Here is a 24,384-nt window from a genome sequence, read left to right as displayed (position 1 = left end):
GGCTAAGAGCACTGGCTGCTCTTCCAGAGGTCCTGAGTTCAATTCCCAGCAACCACATGGTGGCTCACAACCATCTGTAATGGGATCCGATGCCCTCTTCTGGTGTGTCTGAACACAGCCACAGTGTACTCATATACATAAATAAATTAATTTAAAAAAGTTAAAAAAATCTCTTATACTGGCGTACTGGCACACCTTTAATCCCAGCACTCAGGATATGGAGGCAGGGGAACTCTGGGAGTTAGAGGCCAGCATAGTCTACATAGTAAGTTTCAGAACAGCCACAGCTATGTAGTGAGACCCCGTCTTGCAAAAAGCAAGGGAGAAAAAGGTCTTACTTTAGAAGTATTTTTATTTTGTTATGAGTTTGGGTGTTTTGCCTGCATGGAAGTCTGCACACACATGCATGGGATGTCCTCGGAGGCAAGAAGGGGGCGTGGTCCCCTGGGACCGCAGTTCCGGAGGGAGAGAGCCACCATGTGGTCTTGGCGGTCAAACCAGGGTAGAAGAGAGGATGCTCTTAGCCACTCGGCCATGTCGCCAGCCCCAGCATCTTGCTTTTTATGTAAACGAGAGGCTTGCGTTGAGTTAATACAGTTTGATCGAAAGGAGTAATGATGCTTTTGTGTCTCAATGAGAAGGAGATATTGGAAACTAAGATCACACGTGAGAAGACAGGGACACGCACTCCCACTCTAACTGGGCTCACGGGCTTGGCTGCAATCCACTCAGTCCATATCTTCAGCACCTTAGGCCGCTACAACAAATATCTTTAGCTGGGAGAGTGTAAACACAGGACATCACTTCTTGGAGTTGAGAAGCTGGAAGTTCATGGTGAAGGCGGCTGGCCGATGGGTACTGGCGAAGGCCCTCCTACTGCTGTGGATTGCTATCTGTGTTCTCATTGGTGGAAGGGTGACTGACTCCCTTGGTCCTCTTCTATAAGGACTCACTGATCCCATTCTCGATGAGCTATGGATGTGGTTTGCTGGGAATTGGGAAGTGTGGGGCTTTTGAGAGGCAGGACTGGCGAGGTCCTTAGGTCTTCAAGGTGCTCCCCTTGGCAAGGATTAAGGCTGCTCTCACCAGTTACAAAGGCACATTCGACTGCCCAGCCTTCCACTGCCTGAGGCTTTCTGTTTCAGTTTTTTGAAATAGGATCCTTTGTATATACATTTGTGGTGTGTGTGTGTATGTGTGTGTGTGTGTGTGTGTGTGTGTGTGTGTGTGTGTATGAGAGAGAATCTGTGTGTCTGAGTGTCTGTGTGTCTGTGTGTGTGTGTCTGTTAGTCAGTGTCTGTGTATCTGTCTGTGTCTGTCTGTGAGTGTCTGTGAGTGTCTGTGTGTCTGTCTGTGAGTATCTAGGCTGAAGGTCAAATCTGAACTTTTATTATCTTCCCCTATTACTTCCCTCCCGACCTCTTCCCTCTCCGAAGTCCCCAGAGTTAAACTATCTGCAGCTGGTGTTAAACATCACACCCCTCCTAGACCACGAGGCAATCATGGTTAACGGCTGTGGGCAAACCGAAGCAGCCCCACATCCTACACCCGGGATTAAAACAAAAAACATGTTCACATAGCATCACCAAACCAAAGTTCTCCCTAGAGGAGGTTTTGTTTCCTTCTGTTACGGGCTCTAGGCATTTCACTCCGGTTATCAGAGTTGGCAGTACCACCTTTACCCCCCGACCTATCTTGCTGGCCCTCCACTCTGTTTTTGAGACAGTGTCTCTCACTGACTATGGAGCTCTCTGATCGGCTAGACTGGCTAGCCAGCAAGGATCTCCGTGCTTCTGCCACCGCAGTGCTGGAATCACAGGTGTACACCTCTGGACCGTGCCTTTTATGTGGGTGGTAGGATCCGAACTCAGGGCCTCCTGCTTCTGTACTTTAGCAGTGAAACCACATCCTCAACCCCAAGACGGCTCTTAGCACAGGCTGGCCCTGAACACGTATGTTGTTGAGGATAACCCTGAGCTTGCTTCTGATCCTCTTCTTTCTGATGAGCGCTAGGATTGTAGTCTTTTGTGCCTGGTTAGATGTTGTTGGGCATAGAATTCTGATCCTGACGCGCTAAGCAAGTCCAGTGCTCATCTAACTAGGCCACACCTACTGCCGTAGCGTTCCTTATGTAATCTGCGCCTCTCCTGTGCTTCTGGGACGATGCCATTCACCATGTGGTGAGAGACAGCACCGTGCAGTTTCGATTTGCAGCCTTCACAATCCAGCAAAATAGGTTTCTACAAAAAGTTAGCCTGCCTCAGGAATGTTGCGATAAGACACAACCAGAACCAAAAAGAGACTTTGTGCCTTACTGTAGCATTCCCAGTGCTCAGGCAGAAGGAGCTGTGTCTGTTTTAGATCAGTCTGTCCTGGACCGCCTGCTGTGTGAGATATTGTCTCAACAACAACGTTGAACCCCAAACAATGGAGAAAAACCAAGCAAGCAGACCTATGCCTGAATTTTCCTCATGATGAACAGAGCACGAATGTTCAGATATACTGTGCACTGGTCCCACTGCTCCTTTCCCTCCTGTTCTCTGTGTGTGACGGTTCCTGCACACATGTATGGAAGATCCAGGTCACCGTTTGGTTGTCCTCCTTAGTCTCTCTCTGGGAGAACAGGGCCTAAAGATGAGGACTAAAGTCTCAGGCAGCAGCCAATCTTATTCAGAGCATCAGACAGTTTATACTCTGAAGGTAAAGTGTACAATCACAAAGACAAGCAGTGCGGGGCAAAGGCATGTTTCTCTGAAGGGGCATATAAACACATGACAATAGTCAGCTGTCATGGGCAATCTGAAGGAACAATTCTGCAGTTTTGAAAAAAACTCTTGATTTCTTGGAGTTTTCTCACAAGCACTCAGAATTCACTTCCCATGACTATTCTTGGACCATGTTCTGCAACTTTCCACCTTATTTACTCATTTAGAGAATATCTCTCTCTCTGTCTATCTGTTTGTCTGTCTGTCTATCTATCCATCTATCTATCTATTATTCAGAAATCTGTAACGGAAGCTGGTTTGCCTGTTGGCTATTGGCCAGCAAGCCTGGGGACAGTCCTTTTTCCACTTCCCCTGCACCACCATTACAGGCATGGAGGGAGTGCCTGTTGGCTCTGGGGACTTGAACCATATAACAAACTCTTTGCTGAATGAGCTCTCTTTCCAGCCTGAGACCCACACATCTGATAGAGTTTGAGAAAAACACGTGTAAAGCCTTACTTTAGAAGACTGTAAAGACCTATCTATCTCTTAAGTACAGTGGGGGAAATGGAACACGAGTCTACTAGTTGTCATAGAGGGAAATCTGAGTGGGTGGGCTCTCAATTCCCAGATGATGTTTGTGGCATGACTTTGAGAACTTTAAGTGTGTTCTCCATGTAGAAGTTTAAAGGTCTATTTTGGTCCTCTTCCTCTTCTTGTCTCGTCTCATCTTGTCTCTTCTCTTCTCCTCTCTTCTCCTCTCCTCTCTCCTCTTCTTCCTGCCTCTCCCCCTACCCCCTCCCCTCTCCTCTCCTCCCCTCCCCTCTCCTCTCCTCTTCTCTCCTCTCCTCTCTTCTCTTCAAGTCTACACTATTATATTAAAATAGAACGTCCCTCCTTCACTTGGCCATGCTTTCGGTAGTAAACATTTGAAGGAGTTCAGAGCATTGACTTTGCCCCAGGAGCCATGGATTGTGAAGAATGGAGCTCACGGATACTTTGTTACCAAATAAAACTTACAACCAGGTTAATCCAACACATTTAATGTATGCATAATTGTTATTGTGCTGGGAAGTAATTAGGCATAAATGATAAGTAGTTCATGTAAATCACTATAATTAGAATTACTTTTACACAGCCGAATCAAGCGTTTCTGGAGTCAGGGAGGGAGAGAATTAAACAGCCTTCCATTCTCGCTCTCCATTAATCAGGGCTGTGTAGGCTCCAGGATTTTTCCTCTTTTGGGAGGAGACTTCGTAGCCTGTTTGTAAGGAAGTGAGACTGGGGTACCCAGCCACAGTCACATTTCACCTAACACTGCTTTGTTCAACAATGGAGCACACACGCCATGGGGTTTCTATGCCATGGTCTTGGCCGAGGAAGTCTCACCTAGTGATGTTGTAGCAAGATGTCCGAGGTGACAATGTGCAGGCAGCTGTGTGGAGATACCTAGAGTTCTGTGTGGTGCATTCTACCTGAGGATGGTGGCGACCGTTACTTGTCCACATGAGATGCGTGCACCGACCGCTGTAAAGCTGCGTGCTGTGACGAATTCTGACCTCCCCCTCATCAGTGAATCTAACGCACTCTCAATCTTTCTCCTCTCTTGGTGTGTGCTTGTATGTGTGCACATGTGTGAGGGTACTCACACCCATGTGTGTGTGTGTGTGTGTGTGTGTGTGTGTGTGAAAGCTAAAGTTCAAAGTTTGTTGTTTTCAGATGACTAATGCTATGTATCTTAACATTTTTTGTTATATTTTATTTTCACTTTTGGGGGTATATGTGAGGTCAGAGAAGAACTTGTAGGTAGGCATTCGTTTTCCTTCTACCATGTGGGTTACAGGGCTCAAACTCAGACCATTAGGTTGGGCGGCAAGAGCTTTTATTCATTCACTGGCTCAACTCACCCGCCTTCCATCCTGTGTTTTGAAATAAGGTCTCTCACTGAATCTGGAACTCACTGCCTGGCTAGACCGGCTGGCAGGCGAGCCCCTAGGAGCTCACGCCCTCTCTCCCCAGCCCTAGGGTCCCAGGCACCTGCCTGCATCCCACGCCCAGACTTTTACACAGGTGCCAGGGATCCGAACTTAGGTTCTTGTGCATTCCTTACTGAGAATCTCCCAACCCCTTTTCAGGCTTAGAGTGTACAGAGTCCATCATACAGGAGCCGGCATGACAGCCAGCGACGTTCGCAGGATGTAAACATTTATTTCCCCCTCCCCTTTAAAGCCATCCCTCCCGAGCTCCTTACCAGCTCTCCTGTTTCCCGTTGCTGATGCCTTTGTATGAAGTTCATATCTCTAAGGGCTTTCCGAGATGTTAGAACCCTTCATCACTATTAGTTCTTCAAGAATTAGGTATTTTCCTTCAAAGAGTTTCTTTTTTAAAATTAATTATTTACCTACATTTCCTTTTGTGTGTACATGTATGAACAAGCACATGCATATGTACCAAGCTGCCCATGTGGAAGTCAGAGAATAACTTTCAAGACTGAGTTCTCTCCTACCGCGTGCAGCCCAGAGAATGAAGTTTGTCAAGTTTGGTGACAGAGGCCCTTATTCACTGAGGCAACTTCTCAGATTTCAATGACTCATCTTCCCTCTTCCCTCTCTCTCCCCTCCCTCTCCTTCTCCCCCTTCCTCTTCCTCTCTCCCTCCCTCTCCCCTCCCTCTCCCCTCCCTCTCCTCTCCCTCTCCCTTCCCTCTCCCCCTTCCCCCTCCCCTCCCCTCCCTCTTCCCCTTCCCCTTCCCCTCCCTTTCCTCCCCTCCCCCTCTCTCCCCCCCCTCTCTTCCTGTCCCTTCCTCATTGTCCCTCTCCCCTCTCCCTCTTTCTTGAGTCAGGGTTTCTCTGATTCCTTGAAACACTCTGTAGACCAGGCTGGCCTTGAACTGACAAAGATCCACCCGCCCCTGCCTTCTAAGTGCTGGGAGTAAAGGTGTGCACTGCCATGGCTGGCTTCTTTTCTCCTCTTCCTCCTCTTCTTCTTAGATTACATCTGTTTATTGTCTATATGTGGGTGAGCGGGGATGCTCCAGTGGAGATCAACCTGGTCTTTCCTTGTGCTGCGTGGGTCCTAGGGAGTAACCTCAGGCTATCAGGCTCGGTGGCGAGCTGTACCTGCTGAGCCATTTGGTAATCTTAGCATTTAGGAGGTGGAAGCAGGATATTCTTTCTAGAGTACATAGGGGGTTCAAGAACAGCCTGGGTTATATGAAACCCTTTCTCAACAAACGATCGTATAAATAAACAGGCATATAAACAACAAACGGAAAGGAAATCCCAGGCCATCTGCGTGCTTCCGCCTTCCATAGCTCGAGCAGAGGTCAGTAGTTGAGCATGTGCTTCAGGACACAGGGCCCTGACCATGTGCTGGCTCCCCAGGGCGATGCCAGTGGCACAACTTTGAGGCACTGCATGACTCCAGTGGTGATGGAGACCTACAGTGAGAGTTTTGGTTTCTTTAAAAATCCAGTGATGTGGGCTGTAGAGATGGCTCAGTACTTAAGAGCACCGACTGCTCTTCCAGAGGTCCTGAGTTCAATTCCCAGCACCCACATGGTGGCTCACAACCATCTGTAATGGGATCTGGCGCCCTCTTCTGGTGTGTCTGAAGACAGAGACAGTGCACTCCCATACATAAAATAAATAAATCTTAAAAAAATCCAGTGATGTTATGAGAATATGTTTTTGTTTTATTCCCAGGTGTGGGATATGGGGCTGTTTTCGTTTGTCCACAGCCATTAACCAGAATTGGCTCCTGCTGTAGGAAGGGCATAATTTTTTGCCAGCTGCAGATAGTTTAATTCTGGGGACTCTGGAGAGGGAAAAAAATGCCAGAGCCCCAAGAGGGGCAGGAGGCACTCTGAGAAAGAGAAGGCTTCTGCTCTCCCTGCTGCTCCTGGTTCCTGCTGCTGCAGTTTGTTAAGTGGTCCTATACACTGACAGGGACCACAATGGAGCCGTCCTCTTGCTTTTGCCTTTTGAACCACAATGACCCTGCTGTCCCTGGCTTGCCTTGTGAGAGGAGCAAAGGGGCGTGGTGTCTTTTCCAGAGTTTCTTCTCATTCATCCCGTTTGCCACACTGTATCAAGATGATTCCTAACGCATGCAACTTTGTTTCTTTGACACAAAACCTGGTTATAAAGTATCTACCGTCTCTGCTGGGATTAAAGACTCAATACCACACCCCACTTTAGGGACTTTTTTTTTTTTTCTTTTTTCTTTTTTCTTTTTTTTTCAGAGCTGGGGACCGAACCCAGGGCCTTGCGCTTGCTAGGCAAGTGCTCTACCACTGAGCTAAATCCCCAACCCCCGTCTTATTTTTTTTTAAGAAATTATTTATTTCATGTATGTGAGTATACTGTGGCTGTCTTCAGACACACCAGAAGAAGGCATCGGATCCCATTACAGATGGTTGTGAGCCACCATGTGGTTGCTGGGAACTGAACTCAGGACCTCTGGAAGAGCAGTCAGTGCTCGTAACCGCTGAGCCATCTCTCCAGTCCCTAGGGACCATCCTGGGACCGCATATCCAACCTGGATTTTGACGTTCTAGATATTTGCTTTCCAAACTACTCCTTTGCTTTAAGTGCTGTAAACTCAAAGCAACCATTCCAAATATTTATTTAGATCTTACCTTTTGTTCTCTATGTCACTAAAAACTTTAACATTAAAAACAACCCAAGGTGCTGGGCATGTATACACCCATGTCATCCCAGCACTCAGAGGACAGAGGCAGGAGAATCCCAAGGCAAGGCAAGCCTGGGCTACACAGCAAGACACTGTCTCAAAAATAAAGGTTTCGGGTTTTTTCCAGCCCTACCCATCACAATCCTCGGTGGTTCTCATCAGCATTCTAAATTAAAAGGCACACCCTCTGCCTTTCTGGATTGTCCGCCTTCCCACTCCAGCACAGTCTCCATCAGGACAACTAGATAATAAGGGTAGTGCTGTTAAGATAAAAAGTATTGTTTTCGATTTGTTTAAAATGCAGGAATATCACTTTTCCTGTTTCTCCCTGTTTCCCCACTGCGTTATTATCTCCCCAAATGGCGGAGTTGGAGACAATGATTCCAGCTGGAACGCCAAACATAATTACATCTCTTAAAGACTGGCATGGTAGCGTTCTCCACGTGGGCCACTTTTGATAAAAGTACACCCTTCAGGTTTCTAAAGATCTTTAAAAATGAAAAAAAACAAAAAAACAAAAAACACAGCAGAACTATACGTTAGCATCCATAAACTCTCCTTAAATGAAAATGTTTTCTTTAAATGGCTTTAGCTGATTTTCAAAAGAGCCCTCCTAACCTAAAGTACACCGATTTGCCCGGTGTGCTTGTATAATTAAGCACACATTTAAGTATCTACATGAAGGGGCTTTCGGATTCTACAACCCAAGAAACGGCTTACAGAGCAGCAGCCAGAGCCAGCGATGGAGCTGTGGCAGAACAGAGATGTGTCACCTACCCCAGACACCTTCCGTCGTGTGTGTCCCCCTTGTTCAAACCCAGTCCCGTTGGCTTAATGTTGCCATCGCAAAAAGCTGCGGCAGCAAACTGACAGGACACGGTAAGCCCAGGAGTTCACACCCGCACAGCGCTCGCTCCTCTTGTGTAGACACAGCCCTGAACATGCCACTCTACCCACCGATTCTCATGATTTGTATTTTAGGTTAATTTGATAAATGGTGGGATTTAAGCATCCAATGGAAGGGGGGAGAGGAAAGGAGAGGAAGGGAGGAAGGAGGAGAGAGAGGGAGGGAAGGAGAGCGGGAGGGAGGGAGGGAAGGGGGAACTAGTTGAACATGATGGGGTTCACTTACAGTTCTAGCTACTCAGGAAGCCCCCTGATTAGGGGCCAAGAACTGGAGACCAGCCTGGGAAGCAAAAAGAGACCCTGTCTACACTGCGGAAACAAAACACCTCTCCATCTCTGATAACAGAATAGACAGACATAAATGATTTTAACTTTTCTAAGACAAGGTTTTGCCAGGTAACCTAAGCCAGCTTCAGATTTTGATCCTTCTTCCTCCCCCTCCCTAGTGCTGGGAACTTAGGGGTAGCAACAAGTACTTTTATGTGCCACTGGGAGACAAGCAACAAGAAGCAGCTTTCCAGCAAATCCTCCCCGGTCTCCTGCTCCTATGTGAAACTCTGATTCTGGCTTGTCCCCTCCCATGCCCCTCCCCCTCCCCCACCCCTCCTCCATCTCCCACTAATCGATAGGACACCAGGACATGAGCATAAGCCTCAGAATGATCAGCAAATCATTGAGTAATTGGGGTGGGGCAGCGTCTTGATCTGAATGAAGGTTCCCAGTTGGAGGACGACCCTGGGATTCCAGGCGTCTTCCATACTGGCTAAGAACTATAACTGTAACGTTTATCCGCCTGAAGTAATTGTGTCTTGGAGCCTTACTGTCTTCTTCTCCTAACCTAGACATAGTCCTGGAAGCTTCCAGCCTCCCTACAATCTAATCCAGAATGTTTTCAGCCTCTGAGACTTACTGCTGAATAAGCTCACCCTTTCCAGTTCTTTCTGATCTCTCGCCGGCTGATTCAACTCAGTGTGCAGAGGGAGAGGAGGCTATCTGAGTTAGAGGCCAGCCTCATCTACATAGTGAATTCCAGGCAAGACTACTGTGAGACTTTGCTTAAAATCTCTCAAGAAGGAGATTGAGGAAACACTAGAACAATGGAAAGATAACCCGTGTTTATGGAATGATAGAATTCATATTGTGAAAACAGCCATCCTACCAAAAACAATTTACAGCTTTGAGGTCCAGGAAATGCCTCAGAAACCACTCAAACACTGATCTCAGTCGCACTGGGATCATTCATTAAACTCACACCCTGAAACCCACCCACCGGGGCTGCAGTTTCACAAGGGAAGACACCTTCTGGTTTCTCTCTATGGAGAAGCAGGAGCCATTATCTGAAAGTGACAGGGGTGTAGGTTAGCTTCAAGGAGACAGAGAAGGTTCCAGAGAACCATTCAAGAGCGAGTAGACTAACTAGCAGATTTTTTTTTTTTTTCGGAGCTGGGGACCGAACCCATGGCCTTGTGCTTGCTAGGCAAGCGCTCTACCACCAAGCTAAGTCCCCAACCCTAACTAGTAGATTTAGCATTGTTTGTTGGTCTAGCATTCAGCTGTGCTGGCAGGAATTGAACCCTGGCACTTGTGCATGCGAGGCTGTTGTCCCAGGCTGCGGTCCCAGGCTACATCCAGACCTAAAATTGCTTGAGCTTACTAACCAACTGTATTGCTTAGACATTTGGGGTTAATTTTTTTCCACGTGGAGAGGTTTAATGAGAGAAGAAGAGTAGAAGAAGGGAGGAACAAAGGAGGCCATGAGCGTGTCGGGGTAAGGGGGTGGGGAGAGAAGGGACAGGGACAACAGAGGGGAAGAGAGCAGAGAAGCGAAGAGCAAGAGAAAGCAAGAGAGAAGTAAGAGGGGATTATTTTTATTTTCTGTGCATAAGTGTTCTCTCTCTCTCTCTCTCTCTCTCTCTGTATGCATGTATGTATATATGTATGTATGTATGTATGTATGTATGTATGTATGTATGTATGTATGTATGACATAGTGCTAGATATGTGAGGAGGCCAGGAGAGAGGCCAGATATGTGGATCTCCCTGGAAATAGAATAAATAGTTGGTCGTGATGCCTTGAGCGCCCTGGGAATCAAACCCAGTCTTCTGCCAGAGCCGCAAGTGCTCTTAACCCCTGAACGTATCTTTAGCGCCCCTACTCCACCATGCAAGCTCCCCCCCCCCCCCCCCCCCCGTCAGTCTTGCGGTTTACTGTCATTGTCTCAGGCCTTGGCTGCGCACTTGCGCAGTGGGTACAGTCGCTCTTTCCGCTGCTGCTTCTTGGTCTCCGGCTTCTCTTCGTGCTTGGTGAAGCCGGCGGCGCGTGGCTCTCGTCTTCTTGGGCCGCAGGTCCAGGGGCTTGTATTTCTTTCCCTTGTAGAATTTCCTGAGGTTTCCCGTTTGAGTCTGATTAATGACAGTGAGGACACGGGCGATGGATTTGCGTACGACTCGTACCTTGGAGAGCTTGGACGCGGCGCCGCCTGTCACTTTGGCGACGCGAAGCTGGAACAGTCCCACCCTCAGAGAGTCCAGTTGTGTCAACAGCTCCTCCTCCTCCTTGCCGCGCAGGTCCACTTAGTCTTGGCCACTGCTGTGTTGTTCACGGCTGAGGCCGCCTCATCATGCAAGGTTTAAATAGTTTCATTATAGTGTGTTTTCATAATGTTTTTATCGTTGGCTGTTACGGCTGATATCGATAGGTCTATATAGGGAAGTGTGGCATGTATGGGGCTCAGGATAGTCAAAGTTTAGAGGTCCAGGAGGGCCATGCTTCCTGAGATGAGGGCGGACTGTTGTATATGACATCATTTACGGCCCGTGGGAGAGCGCAGTGGGTATATTTGCTAGCAGCCAAGCCTGACAACCCGAGTTTGATCTCTACGACTCACGGGGTGGATAGGGAGAACTGACTCTCAAAAGCTGCCCTCTGGGGTTGGGGATTTGGCTCAGTGGTAGAGCGCTTGCCTAGCAAGCGCAAGGCCCTGGGTTCGGTCCCCAGCTCCGGAAAAAAAAAAAAAAAAGCTGTCCTCGGTCCTCAACAGAAACGCTGTGAAATGCACATATGCCCTCTGTGTGCAAACATAGAAACACGTAACTGCAATAAAAATGCGAGTGTCATTTAGATAGACCGTGTGTAACCTGCATTGGTAGACAGTATCCGGGTTTTATTTCTACTTTAATTAATTTTGGTTTTCGAGACAGGGCTTCTCTGTATAGCAGCCCTGGCTGTCCCAGAACTAGCTTTGTAGACCAGGCTGGCCTCAAACTCACAGAGATCAGTCTCCTTCTACCTTCTTACTTTCTGTGATTAAAGGCATGTGCCATCTGGTATACAGACTTTAAATTAAGTAGTCAGAACCTCTCTATTTTGTCTATCAGCCTTTTTTTTTTTTTTTTTTTTTTTTTTTTTTTTTTGTGGTGGTGCCGGGTGATGGTCTTGGGCCATGTAAGTGGGCAAAGGTCTACCAAATAGCTTTATCTCATCTTTAGGTTTTGTTTTGTTTTGTTTTGTTGTTTTTTTGAGACAAGTAGCTCAGACTAGCCCTGAACTCCGAGTGCTAGCCCTCAACTTTCTTGAGCCTCCGAGTGCTAGATTGCCATGGATACCTAACAGCATCTCCTTACCATTTAAAAACATATAAGGTCCAATGTAGGACGTGGCATCATGCTACAGGCCCTGATTCTCAGCACTCAGACGCAGACACAGGCAGATCCTTGTGATTTTATGGGCAGCTTGGTCTACATAGAGAGTTCGGGCCATCATCAGGGCTGCATAGTAAGTAAGACCCTCTGTCAAAATCCGAGACATCCTTCCCCCCTAAAAATTCACCAAACCAAGCCCAAATTCAATTTAATTTAAGAAGAGGAAAATGGGAAGTAAATATGAATTTTCAAAAAAATTAATAAAGTATATTTTTAAATATATAAAGCAATGTAACATAAACTGTATGCGTAGCATACAAAATCCTGACAGGTGCTCTTTCCAGCACATACTGGGTTATTGAATAGGAAAGAACAGAAGAAGACAGACCCATAAGTGCCTCTTCCTGAAGTACTGAGCACGGAGTCCCCGCCATTCTGGGAAGCATTCTGTCATGGAGATGTTCACCCCATCCTCAGTGCTACGCTTGCTGGAGACGCTGAGCCCCAGTGAAGCCCTCCTTCCAGCTTTGTTGTTTTTCTAACTGCATTTTGTTTATTTAATGTTTATTGATAGTTCCATGGGAACAATGCTGACGAGGTCTGAGAATTGCTGCACAAACCACTCAGACGTCGATCCCAGTCGAACAGAGCTGGTTTATTGAATGCATACCCCAAGACTGACTGATTGATCAGGGGCATAGCCTAGACTCGGGAGTTGACTGCGACCCCAAATGTTTCCCAGGGCCAGTTTATAAAGGTAAAACCCACAATGAGCTCATTTGCAGGTGCAGGAAGTGCTTCCCAATGGTCGGCTCTGACTCAAGCTATTTTGGCTAGCCAGACAGAGCAGTTCTAACTGACCTTTATTCTGATTGGTCCTAAGTGGAGCTTACGGTTGTGGAATTTCTTAGGATTAACAAACCTCTGACCATAACAGGGTATGTGGTCAGCTTGACCCTGCTCCGAGTCAAGCTATTTTTCTGTGTCAGTAACAACATGAAATGACTGCAGGCATGGAACAAAATGGCCGCAGCTGTGCTGGGGGAGCAGGCTTTAACAAATACCAGGGAAAGAAAAACTATTCCAGATGTGGTGGCTTACACCTTTGATCCCAGAACTGGGGACCTGTGAGTTCAAGGCCAGTCTGGCCACCATAGCAAGTTCCAGGCCAACTAAGGCCATGCAGATACAAGGGTATGCTGTTTTTAAAAACCAACCAAACAAACCCCCAAACAACAGGAGTAACAATAAGAATTATTTTTACAGAATGTATTTTGAAGAATTATGAATTACAACACCCCTACATTGGGATCCAGAAGTCGCCCCACAAACCACACAAACTCCAATCTCAGTCAGACAGGATAGTTTACTGAGCATTCACCCTAGGATGGATTCATCAGGGCCGCAAACCTGACTGTGACCATGAGCCAGGATCCTACAGAGCTTGTGAAACCCACAAACATCTGTGCCGTTACGTCACCAATCAGGATTGAGGGGTAGGGATTTCCTTAGGAACACGTCTTTGTTGTACATTCATCCTGCTCCCATTGGTTGGGGTCTTTAACTGTGGCGGGGACTTGCCTTGCCCAACATTCATGTCTTCACTCGACAACCAGGATGTCGGTTACCCACGCACTTGTCTCTTTCTGCCGAGTGGGATGTCAGTTCCCAGGGACATCTTGGGAACTTAAAACTTTACTCGATCCCTACTCACAATAGAAGTGTTACGGTTTCTTATATTAGTGCAGGTGTCTCTCTCATGTTGGGGTCCATCCCAGGGGCAGCTTATACCCTAAAAGCTCTTACACAGGTGCAGGAAGTGCTGCTGGGTGGATGGTTTGGATCCTGGGTCCAAGTTTATTGTGGCCACCTATACAAAGCAGTTCTAACTGACCTCTATTGTGATTGGTTTCCAAGAGCACCAGAGCATAGAACACAGCAAGATGCAATCAACTAGGGCAGGAGAAAGTTCCCTAGTAACAGCACATAAGGTTTCCTTGTAACAGCAGTAACAGCATAAAATGGCTGGCTAGATAGGCAGCAGTCACCTCGGCCTTGACACCCCAGTTATCAACACAGAATCGCTTTCAAAAGATATCTAGCTGGACAGTGGGGTACACACCTTTAATCCCAGTACTCAAGGAGGCAGAGGCAGGCAGATTTCTGAGAGTTTGAGGCCAGCCTGCTTTACTGAGCAAGTTCCAGGACAGCCAGGGCTTAACAGAAAAACCCTATCTGGAAAAACAAAACAAACAAACAAACAAAAACAGAGGAGGGGGATTTCTAACATTGCAAAAATATATTTAGAGATTTTCTTTTTTAGGTATTATGCTAGGTTTCAAATAGGACATTGTTCTAAAATTGTTTAAGGGTGTAATCCTTTTTGTTGTTGGCAAGTTGAAAACCTAGTGACACAATGTTTCACACGAAAAGAAAGCAAACCACTTTCTTTTCCGGAATCTGTTTTTAGCTGTGTCTTAAGAGTAGTGACTTGCAAGGGACATAGGGAAGCTGGGCATAGTTGGAATCAGAGTGGAGAGACCCGCTTGCATGGCCTGTGCCAGGGTGTGGCCCACATCAGGAGATGAATTTGGTAGAGTTGAATGAGCTGGTGGGCTATACAACAGAAACAAGAGTGTTAGGGATTGGATTCTGAGTTGTGCTTTGAGGTTTTGCCCGTTAAATCACAGGTTTGGTTGTATAGTCCAGCCATCCTCCTGCCTCAGCCTCCTGTGTGCTGGGATGTCTGTCACCATGATAGCCATCATAAGCACTTCTCGTTACACAGCTCAGGGGTGACAAATGTCGACATAGTTCTCTGTATTACTCCTTCCCACGTCCTCATGTTACACAAATGGGACGCTATATCCCCTGAACAGGTAACACGGGTCAGAAGTATTTTATCTTTCTGTGACTAGCTTATTTTACTAAATAAATAAATCCTCAAGATTTAACTGTGTTGGGGGGGTCTATCAAAAATACCTCCCTTTTAAAGGCTGCATAATATTTTGGCTTTGAAGACTTTCACACCAAGTTTTTTTTTTTCCTACTTATTGTATATAATTGCCCCCTCGAAGTCCTATATATAGCACAGTTGGGAACATTATGTATATATGATTATATGTAATTATTTGCATGGTAGAAAATTTGTAATTTGTTCTTAATTTGCAGCTCTTTTCAAGGAACAAACCTCCAAAGGGCCTGTATGTTTATGGAGACGTTGGTAAGTGTTGAATAAGTCTTGGGTGGGCCAGTCAAGGAGGCTCTACAGCTTTTCCTCAGGGGTAAAACCTTCTGTGTCCACACCTCTCCGTCCCAAAGCCGAGGAGAACAGAATGAGGAGTCTGATGTGAGAGGGAGGGACAGCCAAAAGCTTCCACCACTGATGATGCTCACAGGCTGGGGCTGCAGCTTAGGGCGGAAGCTGTGTTACACAAGACTGTGTACGCTGGGGCGACCCCTGGGACAGAAGCCCTCTGTCGGTGATAGACAGTTTCTTTCTAGAAAGGAGCTAATTCTTGTCTACTTTTTAATTTCTACACACATTTCTATTCATGATCTAAGCCTTAGAGTAGTGACCTGGTTATTACTATTATCCCTCCAGAACCCCTGAAGCAGGGTCTTATGAACTCAAGTGATCCTCCTGCCTCAGCATCACCCTGCAGTTTCCTTTATATTAGTTATTAGACACCGTAAGGGCCTCAGTGGCAGCAGTTCCTCATTCTCCTAGTTCTGTGCCTTGGGCAGACTTGCCTTTTCCCAGCAACTCTGCTGGTCTTTGTGAGTTTCCAGATGGGTGGTCTCCTCTCATCCAGATGGGTGGTCTCCTCCTCATCCAGATGGGTGGTCTCCTCTCATCCAGATGGGTGGTCTCCTCTCATCCAGATGGGTGGTCTCCTCTCATCCAGATGGGTGGTCTCCTCCTCATCCAGATGGGTGGTCTCCTCCTCATCCAGATGGGTGGTCTCCTCATCCAGATGGGTGGTCTCCTCCTCATCCAGATGGGTGGTCTCCTCCTCATCCAGATGGGTGGTCTCCTCTCATCCAGATGGGTGGTCTCCTCCTCATCCAGATGGGTGGTCTCCTCCTCATCCAGATGGGTGGTCTCCTCTCATCCAGATGGGTGGTCTCCTCATCCAGATGGGTGGTCTCCTCCTCATCCAGATGGGTGGTCTCCTCCTCATCCAGATGGGTGGTCTCCTCCTCATCCAGATGGGTGGTCTCCTCATCCAGATGGGTGGTCTCCTCCTCATCCAGATGGGTGGTCTCCTCTCATCCAGATGGGTGGTCTCCTCTCATCCAGATGGGTGGTCTCCTCCTCATCCAGATGGGTGGTCTCCTCCTCATCCAGATGGGTGGTCTCCTCTCATCCAGATGGGTGGTCTCCTCCTCATCCAGATGGGTGGTCTCCTCTCATCCAGATGGGTGGTCTCCTCCTCATCCAGATGGGTGGTCTCCTCTCATCCAGATGGGTGGTCTCCTCCTGATCCAGATGGGTGGTCTCCTCTCATCCAGATGGGTGGTCTCCTCATCCAGATGGGTGGTCTCCTCTCATCCAGATGGGTGGTCTCCTCTCATCCAGATGGGTGGTCTCCTCATCCAGATGGGTGGTCTCCTCCTGATCCAGATTGGTGGTCTCCTCTCATCCAGATGGGTGGTCTCCTCTCATCCAGATGGGTGGTCTCCTCCTCATCCAGATGGGTGGTCTCCTCTCATCCAGATGGGTGGTCTCCTCCTCATCCAGATAGGTGGTCTCCTCCTCATCCAGATGGGTGGTCTCCTCTCATCCAGATGGGTGGTCTCCTCCTCATCCAGATGGGTGGTCTCCTCTCATCCAGATGGGTGGTCTCCTCCTCATCCAGATGGGTGGTCTCCTCCTCATCCAGATGGGTGGTCTCCTCCTCATCCAGATGGGTGGTCTCCTCTCATCCAGATGGGTGGTCTCCTCCTCATCCAGATGGGTGGTCTCCTCTCATCCAGATGGGTGGTCTCCTCCTCATCCAGATGGGTGGTCTCCTCCTCATCCAGATGGGTGGTCTCCTCCTCATCCAGATGGGTGGTCTCCTCTCATCCAGATGGGTGGTCTCCTCTCATCCAGATGGGTGGTCTCCTCTCATCCAGATGGGTGGTCTCCTCTCATCCAGATGGGTGGTCTCCTCCCATCCAGATGGGTGGTCTCCTCCTCATCCAGATGGGTGGTCTCCTCTCATCCAGATGGGTGGTCTCCTCTCATCCAGATGGGTGGTCTCCTCCTGATCCAGATGGGTGGTCTCCTCCTGATCCAGATGCAGGTGCTTGTCAGTGTTCTGTGCCTGGGGCACTGCTCAGGGCCCTCACTCTGGCCAACTCTTGTTCTTTAGGAGAATATCACGGTTCCTGACCGTTCCCTTTCATGTTCAGTCATTGCAAAAGATACGCTCTCTGTTGTTCCTGTTACCTTAACCACTGAACTATAAATAGAGATGGTTAGTAAAGACATATGCAGAAGGGCTTGACAAACGAGACTGGTGAAGTTTGCTGGAATTGTCTAAATGAAGAGATTGGAATAATCCCTTAATTTAGAATAATGCATCGGAGTTCTTGAAAGAACTAGCCACGAAGGAGTCGCAGACTTGTAATCCTAGCACTCAGGAGGCTGAGGCAGGAGGAGCATGAACTTGAGGCTAGCCTGGGCTATGTTGTAAGGCCTTGCCTCAAACAAAACTAAGAGAACAAAGAGTGAAGAAGGGAGGGAGAGGCTGGGGGAAAGAGAGAGAGAGAGAGAGAGAGAGAGAGAGAGAGAGAGAGAGAGACAGACAGACAGAGGAACAGAGACAGAGATAGAGACAGAGCGAATATAAGTATAATTGGGGATGTTTGATGCAGGCTGGAACACGTAACTGTTGTTTAAAATACCTTTATAATAAAGAGGGGAAGAGAAACCAACCTTGAACTAGGAAGTGAGATAACTTTTGTTGGTTAGAGCCAGTTTACAATACTCAGAAAAGGGGTAGTAATAAAAAGTACCAAGTTCTCATTTTGGGGGACTCTGGCTGGAAAAATAGTCTTAGAACGCCACCCTAGTCTAAACTCTTACTCTTCACCCTCCCGTTCTAGACTTAAGATTCAGCTGCCAAATCTAAGGAGGTTTACTGGGAAGGAGGTATCTGCTTCCTAACCCCACTCGCTGCCATGCATTCCGCCACTGTCCTGTGTGCCGTGGTGCCCGCTGTAATGTACTCTATTCACAGACGGGTGGAAACGAGGGGCTGGGGTGGACCCTACATCCAGGGAACCTCCACAGGATTGGTATTTAAAGTTGGTGGATTAACATTGTAGCATATCTTATTCTCAGTCAGGGGTTTCTACACTGCCTTTGATCATTCAGTTCTCAGACAAAAGACACAAAACCTCTCTATTTCTGATAAGCCTTTAAGTGCTAGGGCTGGGCAGATATCTACCCTCTAGGCTATTAGTGTCTACTTCCTATTAATAACCCCGAGTTATTAAGGACCATGTTCCATCTGGACCGCTCTTAAGTCTAGTTGAGCCCTCATGGCCATGTTTTCATGACTCACCTACCCAATGGTGTTTTCTCCTCTCTCTATCTTCTTCTTTTACCCTTCATGGTCCTCCTCAGACCCTAAGCCTAGGGATCAAAATATTACTTACCTTTTTTCATCCAAACGATAGGCCGTAGGTATCTTTATACAACCAATAGCTTTAAATTTAGGAGCAAGGTTACTGTCTTAGTGAGGGTTTTACTTCTGTGAGCAGACACCATGACCAAGACAACTCTTATAAGGACAACATTTAATTGGAGCTGATTTACAGGTTCAGAGGTTCAGTTCATTATCATCAAGGTGGGAGCGTGGCAGCATCCAGGCAGGCATGGTGCAGGAGGAGCTGAGTTCTACATCTTCATCTGAAGGCTGCTAGCAAAAGACTGGCTTCCAGGGAGCTAGGATAAGGTGGTTCTTCTTCTTTTTTTTTTTTTTTAAGATTTAATTTTATTTATATGAGTCCACTGTAGCTGTCTTCACACATACCAGAAGAGGTCATTGGGTCCCATTACAGACGGTTGTGAACCACCATGTGGTTGCTGGGAATTGAACTCAGGGCCTCTGGAAGAGCAGTCCGTGCTCTTAACCCCTGAGCCATCTCTCCCTAGGATGAGGTTTTTTGTTTTTTTTTTTTTTTGGTTCTTTTTTTCGGAGCTGGGTACCGAACCCAGGGCCTTGAGCTTCCTAGGCAAGCGCTCTACCACTGAGCTAAATCCCCAACCCCTAGGATGAGGTTCTTAAAGCCCACACCCACACTGACAGATTTCCTCCAACAAGGCTACACTGACTCCAACAAGACCACACCTCTAAATCATGCCATTCTCTGGGCCAAGCACATTCAAACCACCACAGTTACACAGCATCACTTGCTGTACGCGTGAAGATTTCCTCATCTCTGGGGGCAACCAGACCTTGGGGCCAGTATTTAGCATTACAAGTCATAGCAACAGGCCAAGCCTCATCAAAAATTATTTTCAGCAATAGTATTTATACTTCGCCCATTACATCCAGAGGCTGAAAACCTCTAATGGCGGTAGCGGCACTGGTGGTTGTAATGGTCATTGTGGCCCCATTCTTGGCATGTAGCTGGTTCTGTTACAAGCCTTTGACCAGAAGACTACTGTCAAGGCAAAAACCCAGCTCCCAGCTCAAAGAGGAAGAGGCCATTGTTTTCTGGATCCAAATGAGTGGCCAGGGCCTAAAAACACAGAGTCAGGTTTCCCAAACACTGCACTCCACGTGCAAGTGCTTACACAAGATTCTTGCAGTTGCAGAACAAAGGAAGTTGTTAAATAAACACACTGGCAGGCCTCAGGTGTTTGGGCTGCAGCCAGGCAAGACAACTGTGGTAAGTTTGAGACCTGGTGACTTTGCTAGTGGTCGGCTGAGAAGTTTTAAAGTTTTGATAGTCACAAAGATGTTAGGTCAGGTATAGGTGTGCACAATGGGTAGCTTTCAAAGGGACTAAAAATAGCTGAGTTAGGTCTGGAGAGATGGCTCAGTGGTTAAGATTGCTCTTCCAGAGGTCCTGAGTTCAAATCCCAGAAACCACATGGTGGCTCACAGCCATCTGTAATGATCTGATGCCCTCTTCTGGTGTGTCTGAAGACAGTGACACCGTACTCATATACAATAAATAAATAAATCTTTAAAAAAATTAGCTGAGTTAACTTAGCTCTGGTTTGTAAGTTTAGTCATTTAGTCTTGTAGAATCTTTACACAGGTGCAGCTATCCCTCCCTCCTTCCCTCCCTTTCTCCCTCCCTCCCTTCTTTCTTCTTTCCTTTCTTTGGGAACTTCAGTTCTCACTGCAGTGATGCGGGCAGGGTTAATGATCTGTCTGGGATATGAGAAGAGAGCGGAAGCACGTGTCCTACCATCCTTACCCGGAGCAGCCTAGGAGGCACTTGTCCCATCAGCCTGGTGTGTTCTACATCACACTCAACTCCAGAAGCTGGCTGAGGCCGGGGCTGGAGGGGCGTAGAAGACACCACCTACAGCCTCATTTGCAGGGGAGAGAAGGAACCACTAGGGATGTCTCCGGTTCTTTTTATCCTCCTCCTCCTCCTCCCTCCTCCTCCTCCTCCCTCCTCCTCCCTCCTCCTCCCTCCTCCCTTCTCCTCCTCCTCCCTCCTCTTCTCCCTCCTCCCTCCTCTCCTCCCTCCTCCCTCCTCCCTCTCCTCCTCCTCCCTCCTCCACCTCCTCCTCCTCCCTCCTCCCTCCACCTCCTCCTCCCTCCTCCCTCCACCTCCTCCTCCTCCTTCTCCTCCTCCTCCCTCCTCCTCCTCTCCCTCCTCCCTCCTCCACCTCCTCCACCTCCTCCTCCTCCCTCCACCTCCTCCTCTTCCCTCCTCCTCCCTCCTCCCTCTCCTCCTCCCTCCTCCCTCTCCTCCTCCTCCTTCCTCTCCTCCTCCTTCCTCCTCCTCTCCCTCCTCCCTCCTCCTCCTCTCCCTCCTCCCTCCTCCTCCTCTTCCTCCTCCTCCCTCCTCCTCCCTCTCCTCCTCCCTCCTCCCTCTCCTCCTCCTCCTCTCTCCTCCTCCTCCCCTCCCCCTCCCTCCCTCCTCCTCCTCCTCATCCCTCCACATCCCCCTCCCTCCTCCTCCTCCTCCCCTCCCCCTCCCCCCTCCCTCCTCCTCCTCATCCCTCCACCTCCCCCTACCTCCTCCTCCTCCTCCCTCCTCTCCTCCTCATCCCTCCACCTCCCCCTACCTCCTCCTCCTCCTCCCTCCTCTCCTCCCTCCTCCCTCCTCTCCTCCTCCTCCCTCCTCCCTCTCCTCCTCCTCCCTCCTCCACCTCCTCCTCCTCCCTCCTCCCTCCACCTCCTCCTCCTCCCTCCTCCCTCCACCTCCTCCTCCCTCTCCTCCTCCTCCCTCCTCTTCCTCTCCCTCCTCCCTCCTCCACCTCCTCCACCTCCTCCTCCTCCCTCCTCCCTCTCCTCCTCCCTCCTCCCTCCTCCCTCTCCTCCTCCCTCCTCCTCTCCCTCCTCCCTCCTCCTCCTCTCCCTCCTCCCTCCTCCTCTCCCTCCTCCCTCCTCCTCCTCCTCTTCCTCCTCCTCCCTCCTCCTCCCTCTCCTCCTCCCTCCTCCCTCTCCTCCTCCTCTCTCCTCCTCCTCCCCTCCCCTCCCTCCCTCCTCCTCCTCCTCATCCCTCCCCCTCCCCCTCCCTCCTCCTCTTCCTCCCCTCCCCCTCCCCCCTCCCTCCTCCTCCTCCTCATCCCTCCCCCTCCCCCTCCCTCCTCCTCCTCCTCATCCCTCCACCTCCCCCTCCCTCCTCCTCCTCCTCCTTTCTTCTTTTATTTGCCTGATAATTTTTAATGTCTTTGAATCTGGCCAGCAGTCAAGTGCCTGTTCCAGAATAGGCCAATGAAGACAAGTCCAGCCTGGTGTTTAAAGCTTCTGTCAGCTCCCTAGCCAGCAGCTCATGCAGAGACCGGCTGTCATGGGAATACACATAGTTCTTCCCAGTCCAGTCATAGCGCTTGGGGCCACTGGAAGGAGAAGATAACCAGATTTGCTTGTTTGGGGTCTGCTTGCTGATCACGTAGGCCCCTAGAGCTCCATTCAGCTTAATGGCGAGCACATCATCCCCAAAAGAGACATCATAGTCCTTTCAGGGTGTAGGGCTTTTATCTGCAAGGTCTTCAAAGAACTCTGCCAGGACATCCAGTGTCTCTTTCGAAGTCTTTTATAAGCTGTTTTCGTCTAAAGAGCTTAGGCTGTCCAACGTCCCCGAGTTCCTCAAATGCACCACGCAGACACCCTGCTTTTTTTTTTTTTTTTTTTTTGGTTCTTTTTTTTTTCTGAGCTGGGGACCGAACCCAGGGCCTTGTGCTTCCTAGGTAAGCGCTCTACCACTGAGCTAAATCCCCAGCCCCGACACCCTACTTTTTAATGTTCAGAATCTGACCGAGGTAGTAGAGGGTCAAACGGGTGTGGCGGGTGGCGCCAGTGTTGGCTGTGACATGTAGGCCTCGGCAGCCCCAGGTTCTGATTAGTTCCCTCCTGCGCGGGTTCCTGACCCAGGCGGAGGCCCAGGATGCCGTCTGGGACAGCAAGCCCGTGGCTCAGCCTGTTTTGGACTTCTTACATTAGGACTTGACTATAAGCACTTAAAGCTTTAGATTGTTAACATTGATCCCCTGGCAATGCCCCCTCTTGAGAAAACAGCTGGTTTCCTTTATGATTCTTAGAGAACAGAGCAACATTTTGAGTTTGGTAGAATTCAGTGTCAGACTCCTTCCATTCGTCCCCAGGTCCTCTGGCCTCATCCTCACCACTTGAGAAGCATCTTGTTGAGTGACTGTCCCGTGCCAGGCAATGTGTGGCTTTGGGGATGTCGTGCATAGACCGATGAGCCAGTGCTCTCTTGATCGTTTATTCCCAGTTTCCACTTACCCCCTTTTTCTCCAGCCTTCAAGTTCCCAGAGACCACTGTTCTCCTTCGTGCTGTGAGTCTGACTCTAGGCTCCTCACCGAGAGGGAATTGCTTTCCTATCTGACTTATTTTTTTTTTAATTTAGAGAATACTTTATTAGTTTTTGTAATCAAACCCACGTATATAAGACCTTACATATTTAATACAGTGTGTTACCCCTGTACAAATGGAAAAAACTTAAGTTCAACATTTCTAGACCAATATGGCTGTTAATTTCTGTACAGTGCCAACTCAACACAGTAAACGGGGATACTTTTTTCCAAAGTTGACAGCACAGGTAAAGTTTCAAAAAATTCAAATTATATATCTGTATATATATATTTATATTTATATAAAAAGACCAATAGTAGCAGTGTTATGCATCAACAGCAGCAACAGCTTTTCCAGGTTCTGCAGTCATCTGAACAAAACTGTAGAGACATCCAGCATACTCCATTAAAAAAAAAAAAAAAAGTAAAAAAACAAAACCCGAGAAAACAGCACAGTTCTGTTACTCTTGTGGTACCTGGCACCATTTTTTTTTTTTAAAATTAGCTTCTCAATCATCATCTGGAAAGAAAACATTCTGAGAAACATCATTAAAAACAGCTCTGATAAAGCACGGTCACTACTACGTATCATAAAGCAGGTACAAGCTATTTTACATCCACAGAGGTATGATACAGTACTGTCCTACATCTATAATACTAGAGGATACAATTTAAAAGGCATTATTTGAGACTTGATTCTACTTTTCCAGCAGAGGGCCCAAAGGATGGTGTGACACAGCTTTGTAAAGAAACATACTCTAGACAGGATTTCCTTTCACTAGTGGCACAGTTCTAAGGATTCATTCTCTCCGTGAATGTCAGCTAAAACCGTTATTAAAAAAATGAAATATCCCTAGAACAAAACCGTATAACCACCAGATTCACATGAAGATGACCTAGTGGAGACAAGCTGGACCTCACCTTACCAACAAGCTATCAAATCTGTTATGTTTAAACAGTGAGACCTCCAAGGAAGGAGATGCCAAGTAGTGCTTCAAAGCTTCGGACCACAATCAAACACAGCATCCTTTTCAACAGAAGCAGAAGCTCATCTGAATATGCTCCTGGATGCTGACATGAACATTTAATCATCTCCTCACTCATCCAGGAAGAGGGGGAGATCAGTTACTACTGTACTTTATTGTGTTCAATCAAATCACCATGTTACAAAAATAGCAAGCCGCCATAATAAAAAATAAGGCTCCTCTATCCAGCACCAGATAGCATCATTTTACTTTCAAGCCTAGAAATTGCACACTTGTATATAAACCAATCGAAGATGAGGATTGAGAGTTCATCTTGGTGGATTTTTCCTTTGATGAATATGAAGTGTCCTTCCTTATCTTTTTTGATGACTTTTAATTGAAAATTGATTTTATTTGATATTAGAATGGCTACTCCAGCTTGCTTCTTCTGACCATTTGCTTGGAAAGTTGTT

The 24,384-nt window shown here is 47.8% G+C and overlaps 1 protein-coding gene and 1 pseudogene across 6 annotated transcripts in view; one reads left to right on the top strand and one right to left on the bottom strand.

Annotated features, from left to right (window-relative positions):
- The window catches only part of Afg1l (AFG1 like ATPase), a 169,532-nt gene that overhangs the window by 24,614 nt on the left and 120,534 nt on the right, over positions 1–24,384 (top strand). For all 6 annotated transcript variants that reach the window (XR_015645026.1, XR_015645027.1, XR_015645025.1 and 3 more), the window contains 1 exon segment: positions 15,115–15,166. Coding sequence is in view for 3 of the 6 variants with exons in the window: in NM_001037656.1 (NP_001032745.1) it covers positions 15,115–15,166 (52 nt within the window). In the remaining 3 variants the exon portion in view is untranslated.
- On the bottom strand, positions 10,521–12,377 carry LOC134483941 (large ribosomal subunit protein uL29-like; annotated as a pseudogene).

The sequence above is a fragment of the Rattus norvegicus genome, chromosome 20 (genome assembly GCF_021556685.1).
Source record: "Rattus norvegicus strain SHRSP/BbbUtx chromosome 20, alternate assembly SHRSP_T2T, whole genome shotgun sequence".
NCBI classification, from domain to species: Eukaryota; Metazoa; Chordata; class Mammalia; order Rodentia; family Muridae; genus Rattus; species Rattus norvegicus.
Note: the sequence above shows the minus strand (reverse complement) of the source record. Positions and strands in the feature narration are given on the sequence as shown.